General features: G+C 47.0%; 1 protein-coding gene across 3 annotated transcripts in view; it reads left to right on the forward strand.

Annotated features, from left to right (window-relative positions):
- Positions 1-17,084, forward strand: part of LOC142663222 (microsomal triglyceride transfer protein large subunit-like) — a 72,343-nt gene that overhangs the window by 7,672 nt on the left and 47,587 nt on the right. For all 3 annotated transcript variants that reach the window (XM_075841695.1, XM_075841696.1, XM_075841697.1), the window contains exons 2-4: positions 5,291-5,478; positions 9,609-9,728; positions 16,765-16,872. In XM_075841695.1, the coding sequence (XP_075697810.1) occupies positions 5,291-5,478; positions 9,609-9,728; positions 16,765-16,872 (416 nt within the window). The remainder of the gene's footprint in view (positions 1-5,290; positions 5,479-9,608; positions 9,729-16,764; positions 16,873-17,084) is intronic.

Consider the following 17,084-nt stretch of genomic DNA (forward strand, 5'->3'; position numbering starts at 1 on the left):
TTCCGTTCAGGGGTTCCGTCTGAGGTTTCCATTGGGTTAACCCCTCAACGGAAAGGCAAACTGAAACTTCAGTTTCTGTTTCCCTCACCATTGATATCAATAATGACGGAAAGGTTGCTAAAGGTTTCCGTTTGTCATCGCTGTGACAGGGTTCCGTTATTTTGCCCCGGTCGCAATTGCGACCACTGCGTCCCCTATATTTACGCCACTGGTAAAATATGTAAATAGAGTAGCACACCACTTGTACTGTTGCAATGTGCTACATCTGTATATGTTCTATTTTGGTCTTTTTAGCATCCGTCTGCACAAGTCTTAACAGAAGCCAAACACAAGAACTATTTTTTGGCCGCTCTAAACAATTTTGGTGGGATCAGCTGACTGTTTTATGTCTATGGTAGCTTCCATCTAAATTGGCTGGATCAGCAAAAACACATCTAGTGTCTATGCCCATTTTTAGTGACCTCTGAAATATTCTCTCAGTGCTTACACTCCAGGTAATCGTTTCATTTCTATTAAAAATTTATCTATCAGGCTACATTCAGGCGAGCGTTTCAGATTTGCACATGTAAAAAAACGCAATGTTTTTCCTACATTTCTTGTCCGTGTGCGTTGCATATTGGCATATGTGTGCTTTACGTGGGGCATGCGTTTTTCACGTCCGTGCGAGGATTTAAACCGCCTCTGATTTTCAGCCGTTTTTTGATGCGTTTTTTTACGGCCGTTTTTGGAGCTGTTTTTCTATTGACCCAATGAAAAATGGCTCCAAAAACGGCTCAAGAAGTGACATACACTTCTTTTTTACAGGGAGTTCTTTTACGTGCCGTTTTTAAAAACGGCCATGTAAAAAATGCCCCGTGGGATCGAAACGTTGTTTTTCCCTATTGAAATCAGTGGGCAGATGTTTAGAGGCGTTCAGCTCCCGTATTTTTGGCTGTTTTTCGGGGCGTTTATGGTTCGAAAAACAGCTGAAAATAAGTTGTGTGTACATAGCCTAACTGATGTGTGCAACACGGACAGCATACGGATGTCGTCTGTGTGCTGTCTGTGGTTTTCACCCACCCTTAGACTTCAGTAGGCGACTAGGTGCGCAAAAACACACCAATATAGGACATGCTGTGCGTTTTACGCAACGGACGCACGCTGCGTGAAAACTCCCACATGTGTGAATAGCCCCATTGAAATGAATGGGTCCGTGTGCTGCGAGTTATTTCAACGCACAGCACATGAACGAGTCTTATGCTCATCTGAATGAGCCATTAGGCCTTGTTCATACAGTGCAGATTTGCTGCAGGTTTTGCATGTATTTTTTAAACCAGAACGGAACCTAAACAGTAGAAATATATAAAGGAAAGCCTTATAGGTCTGCTCTACTGAATCTAATTTTGGTTTTGGCTTAAAAAGTGTATGCAAAATCTGCAGCAAATCTGCACTGTGTGAACACGGCCTTACAGAGGCCATTGATCTCTCAGAAAATCAATCACTTTCAAAGAAGCAGTCAGACGTAGGGTAAAAATACGCCACAAAATATGCAACAGTAATTCACAACAGAATAACTTTTGTATCTATAATGAAATTCTCAAAAAAATCACTGTCAATAAGTGTCATAAATAGTTTAGTCCAAAAATTATTGTAATTAAGAACGGCGTGTGCACGTGACCTGCCAAACTGACACGCCGGGGGACCATAGTAGCACGGAACAGTGCTTACCGGCCGAGATTAATAATTAGTACTATTAGCGTCACCCCTGAAGAGGCACCATAAGTATCATTGAGTGCAGAAACGCATAGGGACACAGTTATCACTGACAGTAGATCAGGGATATATACTATTAGGCATCATTCACACGACCGGGTCCGAGTGTCGGCCGGGAAAATCGGCAGTTTTTGGCCGATTTTTCCCGGCCGGTTTGCATCCGTTTTGCATCCGTTCCGGGCCGAGTTGCCGTTTTTACCGGCCGATTTGGACCCGATTTGAATCCGTTTTTTTCCCTGTCCGTTTTAAAATCGGATGAATTTCATTTAAAATTTGTTGCCACACACAGCCCTTTGTAGATAATGCCACAGCCCCCCTGGTAGGTAATGCCACCCAGCCCCCTGTAGGCGATGCCACCCTGCCCCCTGTAGGCGATGCCACCCTGCCCCCTGCAGGCGATGCCACCCTGCCCCCTGCAGGCGATACCACCCTGCAGGTGATGCCACCCTGCTCCCTGTAGGCGATGCCACCCAGCCCCCTGTAGGTGATGCCACCCAGCCCCCTGTAGGTGATGCCACCCACCCTGCCCCCTGTAGGCGATGCCACCCTGCCCCCTGTAGGCGATGCCCCCTGTAGGCGATGCCACCCACCCAGCCCCCTGTAGGTGATGCCACCCACCCTGCCCCCTGCAGGCGATGCCACCCTGCAGGTGATGCCACCCTGCTCCCTGTAGGCGATGCCACCCTGCTCCCTGTAGGTGATGCCACCCACCCTGCCCCCTGTAGGCGATGCCACCCTGCCCCCTGTAGGCGATGCCACCCTGCCCCCTGTAGGCGATGCCCCCTGTAGGCGATGCCACCCACCCAGCCCCCTGTAGGTGATGCCACCCACCCTGCCCCCTGTAGGTGATGCCACACAGTCCCCTGTAGGTTGCACCCATTCCCCCCCCCCTTTCCAGGAGAAGTCACTGACTTCAATGTCCATATATGGACAGTGTAGTCACTGACTTCTCCTGAAGAGGAATTCCCTGCCACAGGTCAGGAATTCCGCTTCAGAAGTGAGTGACGTCACTGTGTCCATATATGGACAGTGTAGTCACTCACTTCTCCTGTAGCGGCATCCCCGGCCATAGAGTCGGGGATTCCGCTGCAGAAGTGCGTGACTTCGCTGTGTCCATATATGGACAGTGTAGTCACTCACTTCTCCTGTAGCGGCATCCCCGGCCATAGAGTCGGGGATTCCGCTGCAGAAGTGCGTGACTTCGCTGTGTCCATATATGGACAGTGCAGTCACGCACTTCTCCTGTAGCGGAATCCCCAATACCCAGCCGGGGATTGGGGATTCCGACTCCTACAGCGAGCAATAAAAGATCCTCCTCCTCACATGCACTCTGCACTGTGAGGAGGAGGAGAGAGAGTGCGCGAGCGACGGTAGACCCGGCCATCACTCGGGACACATTCCGGTGATGGCCGTGTATTACCCGGCCCCATAGACTTCTATGAAATGGCTCAAGAAGTGACATGCACTTCTTTTTCGCGGCCGTTTTTTTACGCGGCCGTTTTTCAAAACAGCCACGTAAAAAACGGCCCATCGGAACAAAACGTCGTTCTCCCATTGAAATCAATGGGCAGATGTTTGGAGGCGTTATGCTTCCGATTCGCCCGTTTATGGCCCGAAAAACGGCCGAAAATAAGCCGTGGGAACATACCCTATGGGTATGTTAACACGCAGTGTGTTCAGGCGTATTTTGGGGTGTTTACGCCTTGAAAAAACAGAAGCTGAACACCTACAAACATTTGCCCATTGAAATCAATGGGAAAAACAGCATTTAGTTCATACAGGGCGTCTTTTTACGCTGCTGTAAAAAGACGCTCCGTAAAAATAAGTGCATGTCACTACTTGAGGCATTTTTTGGAGCTGATTTTCCATTAAACACTATGAAAAACGCCTGAAAAGAAGCTCCAAATTAAAAGAAGCTTAATTTTCAGCTTCAAAAACGCCTGAAAATCAGAGGCTGCCCTCTCTGAAAACAGCTCCATAATTTTCAGTCGTTTTTGATTTGGCTTATTTTCGGTCGTTTTTTGCCCACTGATTGCAATGGGAAAACGGCATTCTGTTCCGTGCATGTCACTTCTTGGGACGTTTTTGGAGCCGTTATTTATTGACTATTGAAAACCACTCCAAAAACAGCCTTGAAAACAGCTTAGTATTTTCAGACGTTTTTGGTTAAGCGTGTTCACATACCCTTAGAAGGGAGACTGGGTGTGCATGCAAAGTGGATGTATGCAGACAAGAGGCACCCGTTTACCTCCCTCCTGAGTCTACCTGTCTATACCTGTTTTAGGTATTGGCTTGAGAGCCCGTTTTTAAGTTTAATACTTTAATAAAATTTACTCATCTTAATCGTTCTATCAGGCAGGGAATCTTTACTATAATGAAATTCTGTATCAAAATTTGCAACACATACAGAATACAATGCGTAAAATCTTTCTACAGTGGCAAAATTCCGTCCAGAAATGTAAACCATGTTTGTGTTTTCATCAAAAAAGTATATGCCCCATGTGATTGCACTCTAAAGCTGCCCATGCACAAGTGAGGAAGCCATATACAGAGGTATTACTGGGTCATCCCGACACAGACAATGCTGTGCACTTCAGACCTGTGCATGACCCAACCTTGATATCAGTCAGGGGATGCATTGCTCTTTCTGCTGCTATAGTTTACTTCATTTGTATCCTGGCAATACCAAGCCTAAGGGGGGCACTTCTCGCTGCTGCCTGCGACTTTAGGGTAGGAACACAAACGGCGTAAACACTGCAGATTTTCCCCCAACAGATTAATTTCTGAAAATCCGCAGTCTACTACAGTAGCGGCAGTGTGGGTGAGATATCAACAAATCTCATCGCCACACAGCGGCAAAATACAGCCGAAAAAAATGCACAGAAATTGACCTGCGGTGCGGTTTCTTCAGCCGCAGCATGTTAATTAATGCTGCGGAATCGCAGCTCTTTTGTTGCGGGTTTTTCCATTGAATTTAATGGGGTGCTTAAACCCGCAACAAAGTGGTGTGTGATGCGACATTTGCAGCAAAATCACAGAGATTTCGCCGCAAAATTCAGTAAGTAAAAAACTAAAGTTATACTTACCCAGAGTTCCCTGCTTCTTCTCCAGTCTGGCCTCCTGAGATGACGTTTCATTCCATGTGACCGCTGCAGCCAATCACAGGCTGCAGCGTCACATAGCCAGCAACATTATCGCTGGAGGCCGGACTGCGAGCAGAGAAGAGGGAGAGGGTAAGTATGAACGTTTGTTTTTATTTCTCTGGCGCTGCTTGACGGAAATGGTGCGATTTTTCGGACAGCATTCCCTGCGGTGTGTAGGCTTAACGCAGCGTATCCGCCCTGCACAAGCCGTGTGTGTTCGTGCCCTTATACTTCTAGAAATGCAGGACGCACATGGTGGTGGTTAGTGCTTCACGGTAAGGTAGTGCACACACAAGGTTTGTTTATCTCGCTATGAGAAAAGAAGCTTAAATATAATATAAGTTCTGGGATTGTGAATATACTTTTTCATATATATATATTTTTTTTTTACATAGGTTTCTCAGAAGGTCCGTCTTTCCAACCAAATGTTTCCTATGAATATCACTACAATCTTGATCTATTCTTAGCACATTTTGCCCAATCAGCAATGCCAACAACCCGGCTGCAAATTCATGCCACTATAGACATTTCCCACCTGTGGAGAAACAAGTCCCAACCACACGAGCAGCTTATAAATATAAAGGTATGTCCTTTTTTATAGGTATCAACTAGTTTTGCAGTGCATAATGCCTAAGCTGCACATCATCAATTGCCTTTTCTGGTACTTCATGATATTCTAGGGTCCCTGTGCAATAAGGTATATAGGTTCCTTGATTTCCAAATGCAAATTGGTACATATAAGGGTATGTTCACACGGCCTATTTACGGACGTAATTCGGGCGTTTTTTGCCCCGAATTACGTCCGAAAATAGCGCCTCAATAGCGCTGACAAACATCTGCCCATTGAAAGCAATGGGCAGACGTTTGTCTGTTCACACGAGGCGTAATTTACGCGCCGCTGTCGAATGACCTGTCACTTCTTTGGCCGTAATTGGAGCCGTTATTCATTGACTCCAATGAATAGCAGCGCCAATTGCGTCCGTAATTGACGCGGCGTTCAAGCGCCTGCACATGCCGTTACAGCTGAAATTACGGGGATGTTTTCAGGCTGAAACATCCCCGTAATTTCAGCCGTAACGGACACCCTCGTGTGATCATACCCTTATAGGGATATCAACCCATGAGTTTATTTGACTGACATGTGCGTAACTACCATGGTAGCCACAATAGCAGCTGCTAGGGGTCCCAGCAGCCAAGGGCACCCACTTTCACTTATCGTAAACACTATGGAGGGGAGAATGAAAGTAGGTAGTGCAAAATTTAATGCAGTTCGATAGGAGGCCAAGAAAATAGACCAGGGGCGTAACTAGGAAAGACTGGGCGCCATAGCAAACTTTTGACTGGGGCCCCCCCCCCTCCCGAGTGTCACACAACCCCCCCTTGTAGATAGTGCCTTTTTTTACAGCCCCCCCTGTAGATAACGCCATACAGCCCCCCTGTAGATAACGCCATACAGCCCCCCTGTAGATAACGCCATACAGCCCCCCTGTAGATAACGCCATACAGCCCCCCTGTAGATAACGCCATACAGCCCCCACTGTAGATAACGCCATACAGCCCCCACTGTAGATAACGCCATACAGCCCCCACTGTAGATAACGCCATACAGCCCCCACTGTAGATAACGCCATACAGCCCCCACTGTAGATAACGCCATACAGCCCCCACTGTAGATAACGCCATACAGCCCCCACTGTAGATAACGCCATACAGCCCCCACTGTAGATAACGCCATACAGCCCCCACTGTAGATAACGCCATACAGCCCCCACTGTAGATAACGCCATACAGCCCCCACTGTAGATAACGCCATACAGCCCCCACTGTAGATAACGCCATACAGCCCCCACTGTAGATAACGCCATACAGCCCCCACCCCCTGTCGGTAGCGGCATACAGCCCCCCCCTGTCGGTAGCGCCATACAGCCCCTCCCTGTCGGTAGCGCCATACAGCCCCCCCCTGTCGGTAGCGCCATACAGCCCCCCCCTGTCGGTAGCGCCATACAGCCCCCCCCCTGTCGGTAGCGCCATACAGCCCCCCCCTGTCGGTAGCGCCATACAGCCCCCCCTGTAGGTAGCGCCATACAGCCCCCCCTGTAGGTAAGGCTATACAGCCCCAACCCCCAAAAAAAATCCGACCTATAGTGTGTCCTACAGAAGACATGTATCCTCTATCCACAGGATAGAGGATACATGTGTGATCGCTGGCAGCGATAAGGAGAACGGGGGACCGAATGTCCCCCGAAGTTCTCCATGACTAACCTCTGACTTCCGGCGTCTGTGCAGCTCAATAAAAATGAAAGGAGCGCTGGTCACGCATGTGCACAAGCGCGACCGGCGCCTCGTTCATTTCTACGGAGCTGCCGACACAGACCCCGGAAGTCCGAGGTTTGTGATTGAGAACTTCAGGGGACTTTCAGTCCCCCGTTCTCCCTATCGCTGCAAGCGATCACACATGTATCCCCTATCCTGTGGATAGGGGATACATGTCTTTTGTAGGAACAACCCCTTTAATGGCAGAGCGAGGAGATACCTCCCTGCTCTGCCATAGTGTTTAGTGGCGTCGCGCTGTAGTAGCCATAGCGGCAGCTAGCGGAGCCTCCGGCCATGGTGGGGGCCCGTGCCGGCGGGCGACACGGGTCCCCTCATGCCGCAGGCCCTGTAGCAGCCGCTACGGCTGCTACAGCGGTAGTTACACCACTGAAATAGACCCTAATATAACCATAACCTTTTGCCATAAACTCATTATAAAAAAAATTTAAATTAAAACTGTGAACATCCCACACGCACTATTAAATCTATTATAACAAAATGGAAATAATATGGCACAGCTATAAACCAGACAAGAGAAGGCCGCCCACCAAAACACACAGACCGGGCAAGGAGGGCATTAATAAGAGATTCAACAAATACAACACGTAAGGAGCTCCAAAGATCCACAGCGGAGATGGAAGTATCTGTCCGTAGGACCAGTATAAGGACCAGTATAAGGGCCATTGCTTAAAAAACCCCATAAAAAAACACGTTTTGAGTTCGACACACAGCATGTTTTGCCATCATGGGAAACACTATGTGGCGCAAACTCAACACCTCCCATCACCCCAAAACACCATTCCCACAGTGAAGTGAGGTGGTGGCAGCATCATGCTGTGGGGAGGCTTTTCGTCGGCAGGGATTGTAAAACTGATCAGGATTGAAGGGAAAATGGGCGGCAGTAAATACAGGACAATAATTGAGGAAAATCTGTTTGTCTGCCAGTGATTTGAGACTAGGAAGGTGGGTCACCTTCCAGCAGTGACAATGACCTGAAACATACTGTTAAAGCTACACTGGAGTGGTTTAAGAAGAAACCTTTACATTTCTTGGAATCGCCTAGTCCAAGCCCAAACCTCAATCCAACTGAGAATCTGTGGAATGACTTGAAGACCTCTGTACACCAACGCAACGATCTAACTTGAAGGAGTTGGATCAGATTTGCCTGGAAGAATGGACAAAAATTCCCATTGTCTAAATGTACTAAGCTATTAGAGACCTACTGTGCCTCAAGAGACTTGCATCTGTAACTGCAGCAAAAGGGGACTCTACAAAGTATTGACTCAGGGCTGAATAGTTTCACATTTAAAGTTCTCTTTTTTTTTTTTTCCTTAAAGGCTTATTCCCAAATGAGACATTTATGGCATATCCTGTGGATATGCCATAAATGTCTGAAAGATGCAAGTCCCAGATCTGTGACCCGCACCTATATCGGGAACGGGGTCGGTCCTTCTCGGCCGTCTCCGGAACACCCATAGAATACAATGGAGAGAGACAAGTGCATTTGCAGCCCACTCTCTATTAGTCGCCTTCTGTAATCTGCAGCCAGTGGCCGCCTCACCAGATGAAACGGGGGATCTAGTGACCCCAATTCTCAATATAGGTGTAAGTCCTAGAGCTGAGACCCACATCTACCGGACATTGATTGCATATCCTGTGGATATGACATAAATGTCTAAGTTGGGAATACCCCTTCAATTATTGTTTGTGTCACAGTAAAAAATATATTGCACCTTCAATGTTGTAGTCCTGTTGTGTAAATCCAATATCGCCCCCAAAAATCAATTTTAATTCTGGTGGTCTCACAACAAAACACCAAGGGGGGGGGGGGTGGGGGTTAATACTTTAGCAAGGCTCGGTATGTCCGCCCTCTGTACAGCCAGACTGGTAAGAACCAGAGAACAGGTAAAATCTTAGTCTCTAGAGCTGAATTTTTGACTTTTTTTTTAACATTTATTTTTAGAACAAATGGCACTGTGATTGGAAGGGGGAAAAAAAAAAAAGTGTTGCTATCATTAAATGGTTTGATCTTTCTTCTGAATTGCCTCTTGTTCAATAAGACTTTGAGCTTAAGTGGCCAAGTCTACAAAAGATGGCACATACAGTCTGGTAAGAGCTGTGTTATACTCCATTCACACTTTTTGTTTTGCTTGGTCACAGCCCTCTTGAATTTGAGATTATCATTAGGTGAGAATACATCTGACCATCATTGGTAATGTGTAATACGTTGATGTTTCTATTTTATAGATTACAGCGTTGGATAATATTTCAATAATCTGGTAATGCTCATTTTTAAGTCATTGTATGTATTCCCATAAGGTGTAGCTGTAAAAAGTCCACTTCAGTCTTTGCAATTTCCTTTTCCACTTATGCCTAAAATCTTATCGGTTCCCCTTTTAGATTAAAGATTTTACTGTTCACAATAAGTCGACTCCTGGAACAAAAGAATTTGTAGCCATCAATGCTGAGAAAAAAAGGAGCTTGGATGCCCCCATTCTCTTCCACTGGAGCTCTGGGAAGGTACGTTAATGTAAAGATTTGGAAATTTACAGTCAATGTCACAGCATCTTTATATCACAGCAAGACGTTTAGGCTGAGCTATTTGAACCATTGATTTCAGCTATTTTCTGCTGCCTATTTAAGGGAAAGAAGTAAATGTTCTGCATAAGAGCAGTGTATAAGCTGCAGATGTGCCATATATGTGTCTTCTTAAATCAAGACAAAGGTAAAGAAGATGACATTTTTTTAAAATCTGTGGGTTCTTGAGTTATCATGGCCGGTCAATGAGAATATAATTTTAATGGTAGAAGAAGTCAGTCAATTTTATGGAAATATCAAATGTTATCGGACAGTGGTTCCTCTCTGGGCCCAGTTGTCCAGTGGATCAGGTGAGGTCTTTGGTCTCCCTCAGCTGCTGGCCAGAGGTATAACTTGAACTAGTGCAAAATCTGTAATAGGGCCAAGTGATATTTATAATACTGGTGTCTCTTCAGGCACAAGGAACTGGATGTGACTACTACGTATGCACCCCCTATAGCATTGCTCAATTGCCTAACCACTACCTTTATGTTAGTATTCAGACACCCAATAAATATATAAATGTCCCCATCCCTATTCCCTCAGCTAAACAATATTACATTGTACTCCACATATTTATTGACTATAATCATAAGAACATGATCAATCAAATTAACTTACTTTGGGTAGATGAAAAGCAGTCATGTTACCCATACCTATTGATACCCATGCGAACGGTACAGATCTATTCATGTATTTTATAATGATTTGTCGCAACTTCTGTCCAAAAATTGAGTTAGGCCTCATGCACACGACCGTAGTGGAGTGCATGGACGTGATTTTCGGCTCGGACGGCCACAGAGTGTCACCCGCGGGCCGCCTACAAATCCCGGGCCGTGCAAATGGCCGTGTGCATTCGTTTCAATGAGCCTGGATCGCAACATATGGCCGTAATAAGACATGTCCTATCTTTTTGCGGTCCAGGCTCCCGGGCAATGCACAGGCCGTGGAAACCACGGTCGTGTGCATCGGCCCATGGAAATGAATGGGACCGCAATTCACCCAGGTGAATTGCGGCCGCAAAAACACGTTCGTGTGCATAGGGCCTTAGACATCTGTAAAATCATAGGCACTTGGTGTGTGTGTGTGTGTAGTGCAGGATTGACCACCAGATGGCAGTTACACCCTGGATAGAAGACATTACATTTACCAGGAGCTTGTTCTCTACGTGATTAATAATCCTGCTGAATGTCTCTATACAGCATCCCTTACTGATGCAAACAGGCCTTTACATAGTTCACTCACTCACTCACTCACTCACTCACTCACTCACTCACTCACTCACTCACTCACTCACTCACTCACTCACATAGATCATTTCCTCACCCAGATCTGCCTGGCTGTGATTTCACATTTCCCTAAGCTGTAGCGGTTTGCAATTTTACAGGACACCAAAAATACTATTTTATATACAGTGCAGGTAATATAACTTGACACTACAAGATATGCCTAAAAATAATTACAATCTTTCTTAGGGTATGTTCACACTACCTATTTTCAGGTGCAATGGAGGCGTTTTACGCCTCGAATTACGCCTGAAAAGACGGCTCCAATATGTCGGTAAACATCTGCCCATTGCTTGCAATGGGTCTTACGATGTTCTGTGCAGACGAGCTGTCATTTTACATGTCGCTGTCAAAAGACGGCGCGTAAAAGTACGGCCGCGTCAAAGAAGTGCAGGACACTTCTTGGGACGTAATTGGAGCAGTTTTTTCATAGACTCCAATGAAAAACAGCTCCAATTACGTCCGTAAAAGACGCCGCGAAAAAAGCGTGCACTTGTAAAAACGTCTGAAATTCAGGAGCTGTTTTCTCTTGAAAACAGCTCCGTAATTTCAGAAGTATTTGGCGTTGTCATGTGAACATACCCTTAGGGTATGTTCACACGCACTATTTACGGACGTAATTCAGGCGTTTTACGCCTGGAATTAAGGCCGAAAATACTTCTTGAAAGCGTCGGCAAACATCTGCCCATTAATTTGAATGGGTTTTGTGCAGACGGTCATTTTTTTTTTTTTTACGGGCCGCTGTCAAAAGACGGCGCATAAAAAAGATGCCCGCGTCAAAGTGCATGTCACTTCTTGGGACGTAATTGGAGCCGTTTTCCATTGACTCAATAGAAAAACGGCTCCAATTACGTCCGTAATGGACGCAGCGAAAAGCGCCTGCACATGCCATTATGTCTGAAATTCAGGAGCTGTTTCAGGAGCTCCGTAATTTCAGCCGTAACGGACGTGCACGTGTGAACATACCCTTACTCTTCTGTACAGTTCAGTTATGCCACATTATCATGATATTGAATGGGAAGATCTATATCTTGCCTGCATATTTCACATCCTCGTGGAAACAAAAAACATGCTTTCTTACTATGGTTTGCAAATGCAGGATTTTGGGGGAGGGGGGAGTGTATGGACTTAGAAATGCAGGTGTGGGTGCACCCAAATATACTGGGGTACAGGCAGGGGCGTAGCTAAAGGCTCATGGGCCCCGATGCAAAAGTTCTTATTGGCCCCCCCCCCGCAAACTCCTCATGGCCGACGGTCCGCAGCTTTCAGCTGCATCGCTGGGTCTCCTAATTAACCCAACAATGCAGCACTAGCAGCCAGGGGCGTCACTAAGGCTGGGTTCACACACCCTATTTACGGACGTAATTCCGGCGTTTTAGCATTGAATTACGTCCGGAAATGCGGCTCAAAAGCGTTGGCAAATATCTGCCCATTCATTTAAATGGCTCTTACGATGTTCTGTGCCGACGGTCATTTTTTTTACGCGCCACTGTCAAAAGGTGGCACGTAAAAAAGACGCCCGCGTCAAAGAAGTGCATGTCACTTCTTCAGACGTAAATGGAGCCGTTTTCCATGGACTCCATGGAAAAACAGCTCCAATTACGTCCGTAATGGACGCAGCGAAAGACGCCGGCAACTTGCCATTACGTCTGAAATTACGGTGCTGTTTTCTCCTGAAAACAGCACCGTAATTACAGCCGTAACGGACGCTGCCGTGTGAACATACCCTCAGGGCTTAAAATGTCAGGGGAAATAGCCCCAATACATATGTGTCCGCCCAAAAAAAAAATGTGTGTGTGTATAGGAGACAGCATAGCATATCTATAGCACTACGACCCTATAAACCAGGGGTCTCAAACTCGGCCGGGTAAGTGGGCCGCATATAGAAAAAATGGTAAGTTGACGGGCCGCATTACTTTCAAATTTGATACAATACAAAATTATTGTTAATCAATTAGTTATTTGAACTACTATAACACTACATTACTATAATAATAGCGCTAGGTTTAAAATTTTGACATATTTCTCCACGTGCTTATTTCAACAATCCAGCTTTCCAGTTTAAGTGTCGCCAAATGCAGTCCGGCGGCTCAGTTAGCACACATGTCAAGATTGGGCAGCCCCTTTTTAGATAGTCCCGCAGTGCCCTCTGTGGATGCTGCCGCAGTGCCCTCTGTGGATAATGCAACACACCCCTAGATAAGGCCACAGTGCCCTCTGTAGATAAGGCCACAGTGCCCTCTGTAGATAAGGCCACAGTGCCCTCTGTAGATAATGCAACACACCACTAGATAATGCCAGTGTCCTCTTCAGATACTGTCACACACCCACTTGTAGATAACGCCCCAGTGCCCTCTGTAGAGGCTGCCCCAGTGCCCTCTGTAGAGGCTGCCCCAGTGCCCTCTGTAGAGGCTGCCCCAGTGATGTCAGGGGCTTGCCCAGAGCTGGAGTCCCAGGCAGAGCGCTAGTAGGCTCTTTCTGGGACTCCAGCTGTGCTCCTGACATCACTGGGACTCCTGCTCTGGGGAAGCCCCTGACATCATTGTCGATGTATGGACAGCGATGTCAGAGGCTTCCCCAGAGTCCCGGAGCAGAGCCGATAATAGCGCTCTGCCCGGGACTCCGACTCTGGGGAAGCCCCAGACATCGCTGTTCATATGTGGACAGCGATGTCAGGGAATTCCACAGAGTCCAGGAGCAGAGCCGACACCAGCGCTCTGCTCCGCTCTGGGCAAGACCCTGACACAATGTCCATATATGGGCAGCGATATCAGGGAATTCCACAGAGTCCCGGAGCAGAGCCGACACCAGCGCTCTGCTCGGGACTCCGGCTCTGGGGAAGCCCCAGACATCGCTGTTCATATGTGGACAGCGATGTCAGGGAATTCCAGAGTCTCGGAGCAGAGCCGATACTAGCGGCTCTGTGTCCCGCGGGCCGCAGATGACAGCCCCAGGGGCCGCATGCGGCCCGCGGGCCGCGTGCTTGAGACCCCTGCTATAAACTATGGATAGGATTAGATACATTGGCTTAGCAGACAGTATCACACATGATAGGATTAGATACAGTGGCTCAGCAGACAGTACCACACATGATAGGATTAGATACAGTGGCTCAGAAGGCAGTATCACACATGATGGGATTAGATACAGTGGCTGAGCAGACAGTATGACACATGATAGGATTAGAGATAGGGCCCAGCAGACAGTATCACACATGATAGGATTAGATACAGTGGCTCAGCAGACAGTACCACACATGATAGGATTAGATACAGTGGCTCAGAAGGCAGTATCACACATGATGGGATTAGATACAGTGGCTGAGCAGACAGTATGACACATGATAGGATTAGAGATAGGGCCCAGCAGACAGTATCACACATGATAGGATTAGATACAGTGGCTCAGCAGACAGTATCACACATGATAGGATTAGATACAGTAGCTCAGCAGACAGTATCACACATGATAGGATTAGATATAGGGCCCAGCAGACAGTATCACACATGATCGGATTAGATACAGGACTCGCTGACATTGCGGCTCCAGTGCTGGACCCAGGAAAGGTAAGAATAATAATTTAGCTTCTTTATGTGTTACTGATTATTTTTGTGTTTTTTTTTTTTTACAGGTTCGGTTGTTGGACTTCGGATTCGAGGACTTCAATGACGATGTGGGGTCCCCCCCATTTTTCATAACCAGCCAGATACAATAAAGCAGCAGCAGCCTAGCATCACCAGGGTGGGAAAGGCCACTGTATCTGGCCTTTCCCCTCCTGATACTACCAGCCTGCGGCCGCCCCAGTGGCCGACCATCACTACAGATGGTCAGGTACTGGATCGTACCCGGCTCTTCCCAGCACCCCTGGTGGCGGTGGGTACCGGGGTAATAAAGGGGGTTAGTGTTAGCCTCTGCATCGGCTAACACTAAGCGCCGCCTTAGAAATGGATGCTGTCAATCAGCCGGCAGCCATTACTAAGGCGGTAGTAACATAGTTTAAAAAAAAAAAAACAAAGACATAGAAAAAATATTTTATTGAAATAAAAAAAAACCCTCACAACCCTCATGAACCATTTTATTGATAATAAAAAAAAAGCCGTCATTGAAGTAGTCCTGGAATCCGACGTAGTCCAACGACCGAACCTGTAAGAAAACACACAAAAAAAAACGATTAGTAACACATGTGTTAGGCTTAGATACAGGGCCCATGTGTGATAATGTCTGTGGGACCCTGTATCTAAGCCTACCACAAGGTAGGCTTAGATACAGGGTCTAGCAGACAGTAATCTTATACAGTATAAGATTACTGTGTGCTGGACCCTGTATCTAAACCTAGTGTGGTAGGCTTATATACAGGGCCCATCTGACAGGATCACACATGGGCCATGTATCTAAGCCTACCATGTGATTGGCTTAGATACAGGGCCCAGCAGACAGGATCACACAATTTGTGATCCTGTCTCATGGGCCCCCTAAGCCTGCTACATCGTAGGCTTAGGGGTTGTGCAGTCCCTAAACAGGATAGGCCATCAATAGCTGATGTGTCGGGGTCGGTCTCCCGGGACCCGCAAATCAGCTGTTTTGAAGGGGCCGCAGCACTCGTACGAGAGCTGCGTCCCCTTCATTTCACTACTCGCTCACACTGTGAATCGCCGACACCGATTCACAGTGTGACCGGAATGAAGGGGAGTAGCTCTCGTACGAGTGCTGCGGCCCCTTCAAAACAGCTGATTGGCGGGTCCCGGGAGTCGGACCCCGCCAGTCAGGGCTAATCTTACCTTCCTCTTCAGCCGCGGCGGTAGTTCTGTCGTCTCGATGCTGTGCGCGGCGCATAGCGCTGTGACGTCATGCGCTGCGCACAGCGCTTGACGTCAGGACCTCTGCTGCGATCCGGAACCAAGAAGGTAAGTACAGTCTGTTACTATAGTAACAGGGGCCCCCAGCCCTAGTTACTATAGTAACTTTTTATTGATGTGGTGCGGGGGGGGGGGGGGCTGTGGGCCCCCTGGCTTCGGGGCCCGGTCGCAATTGCGACCGCTACGACCCCTATAGCTACGCCAGTGGGTACAGGTACTTGCTCTACACAATGTCAGTGCTCTCATGAAAAACTGCATAATTTAAAGGGAGTCTGTCACCACTTTTGACACCCCCCAAACTGCTAGATAGGTCAAGAGGATACCGGTTTAAACATACCTAAGTTAGCGATTGTACTTCAAGCACTCTCACTTGCCTTATGCTAATGAGATGCCACGTGTCTGTCTGTCAGGGTAGTGCCCTGGCTTCTCGGCTGTAAACCCTCCCATCTGCTTAAGCGACGGCTCTAGCTGTCTCCTGCGTCATAAGGTGCTATCCACTAGAGCCATCACTCCAGAGGGGACGGTTTTATGAGGATTTACAGCCGAGAAGCCCAGGACACTTGCCTACCCGGCGGACACTTCACATCTCATAAGCATACAGCACATGAGCGATTTTAACGTCATCTTTCTAGTTATGCTTAAAGTATGAGCACAAACAGAGATATGCTAAAACTTGTATCCTCTTCAATTATCTACCGTTGTTAGCGGTTTAGTGGGTCAAAAGTGGTAACAGACTCCCATTCAGCTATATTGCACACCTAAACTATGCCGCCATACAGTACAGCAAAACATATCATTGTTTAATACAAGTTCAATGTATGTTTGTTTATTTTCCAGGTTCTAGGCTTGTACAGTACAGGGGAGGATGATAGCCTAGTGCTTGATATAAAAAGGGGACTTGTCAGTCTGATTCAATTCCAACCACTTTCTGGGACTTATCTAGAGGTAAGTGTCTATAAAAAATAATAATCCTTAAACCAATACTACAGAGTGATTTAAAAAGTCTCCATATACAGGCAAAATGGTCACTATTTTATTTTTCCAACTATGGCTCTATTCACAAAATCTACATGATCTACCTGGTTGCCATTCCTTTACAAGCACATAACTACGTGCATCCCCGAATCATGGTCAACTCATGTTAACATATCCGGTGT

The sequence above is a fragment of the Rhinoderma darwinii genome, chromosome 11, assembly GCF_050947455.1.
Source record: "Rhinoderma darwinii isolate aRhiDar2 chromosome 11, aRhiDar2.hap1, whole genome shotgun sequence".
Lineage (NCBI taxonomy): Eukaryota > Metazoa > Chordata > Amphibia > Anura > Rhinodermatidae > Rhinoderma > Rhinoderma darwinii.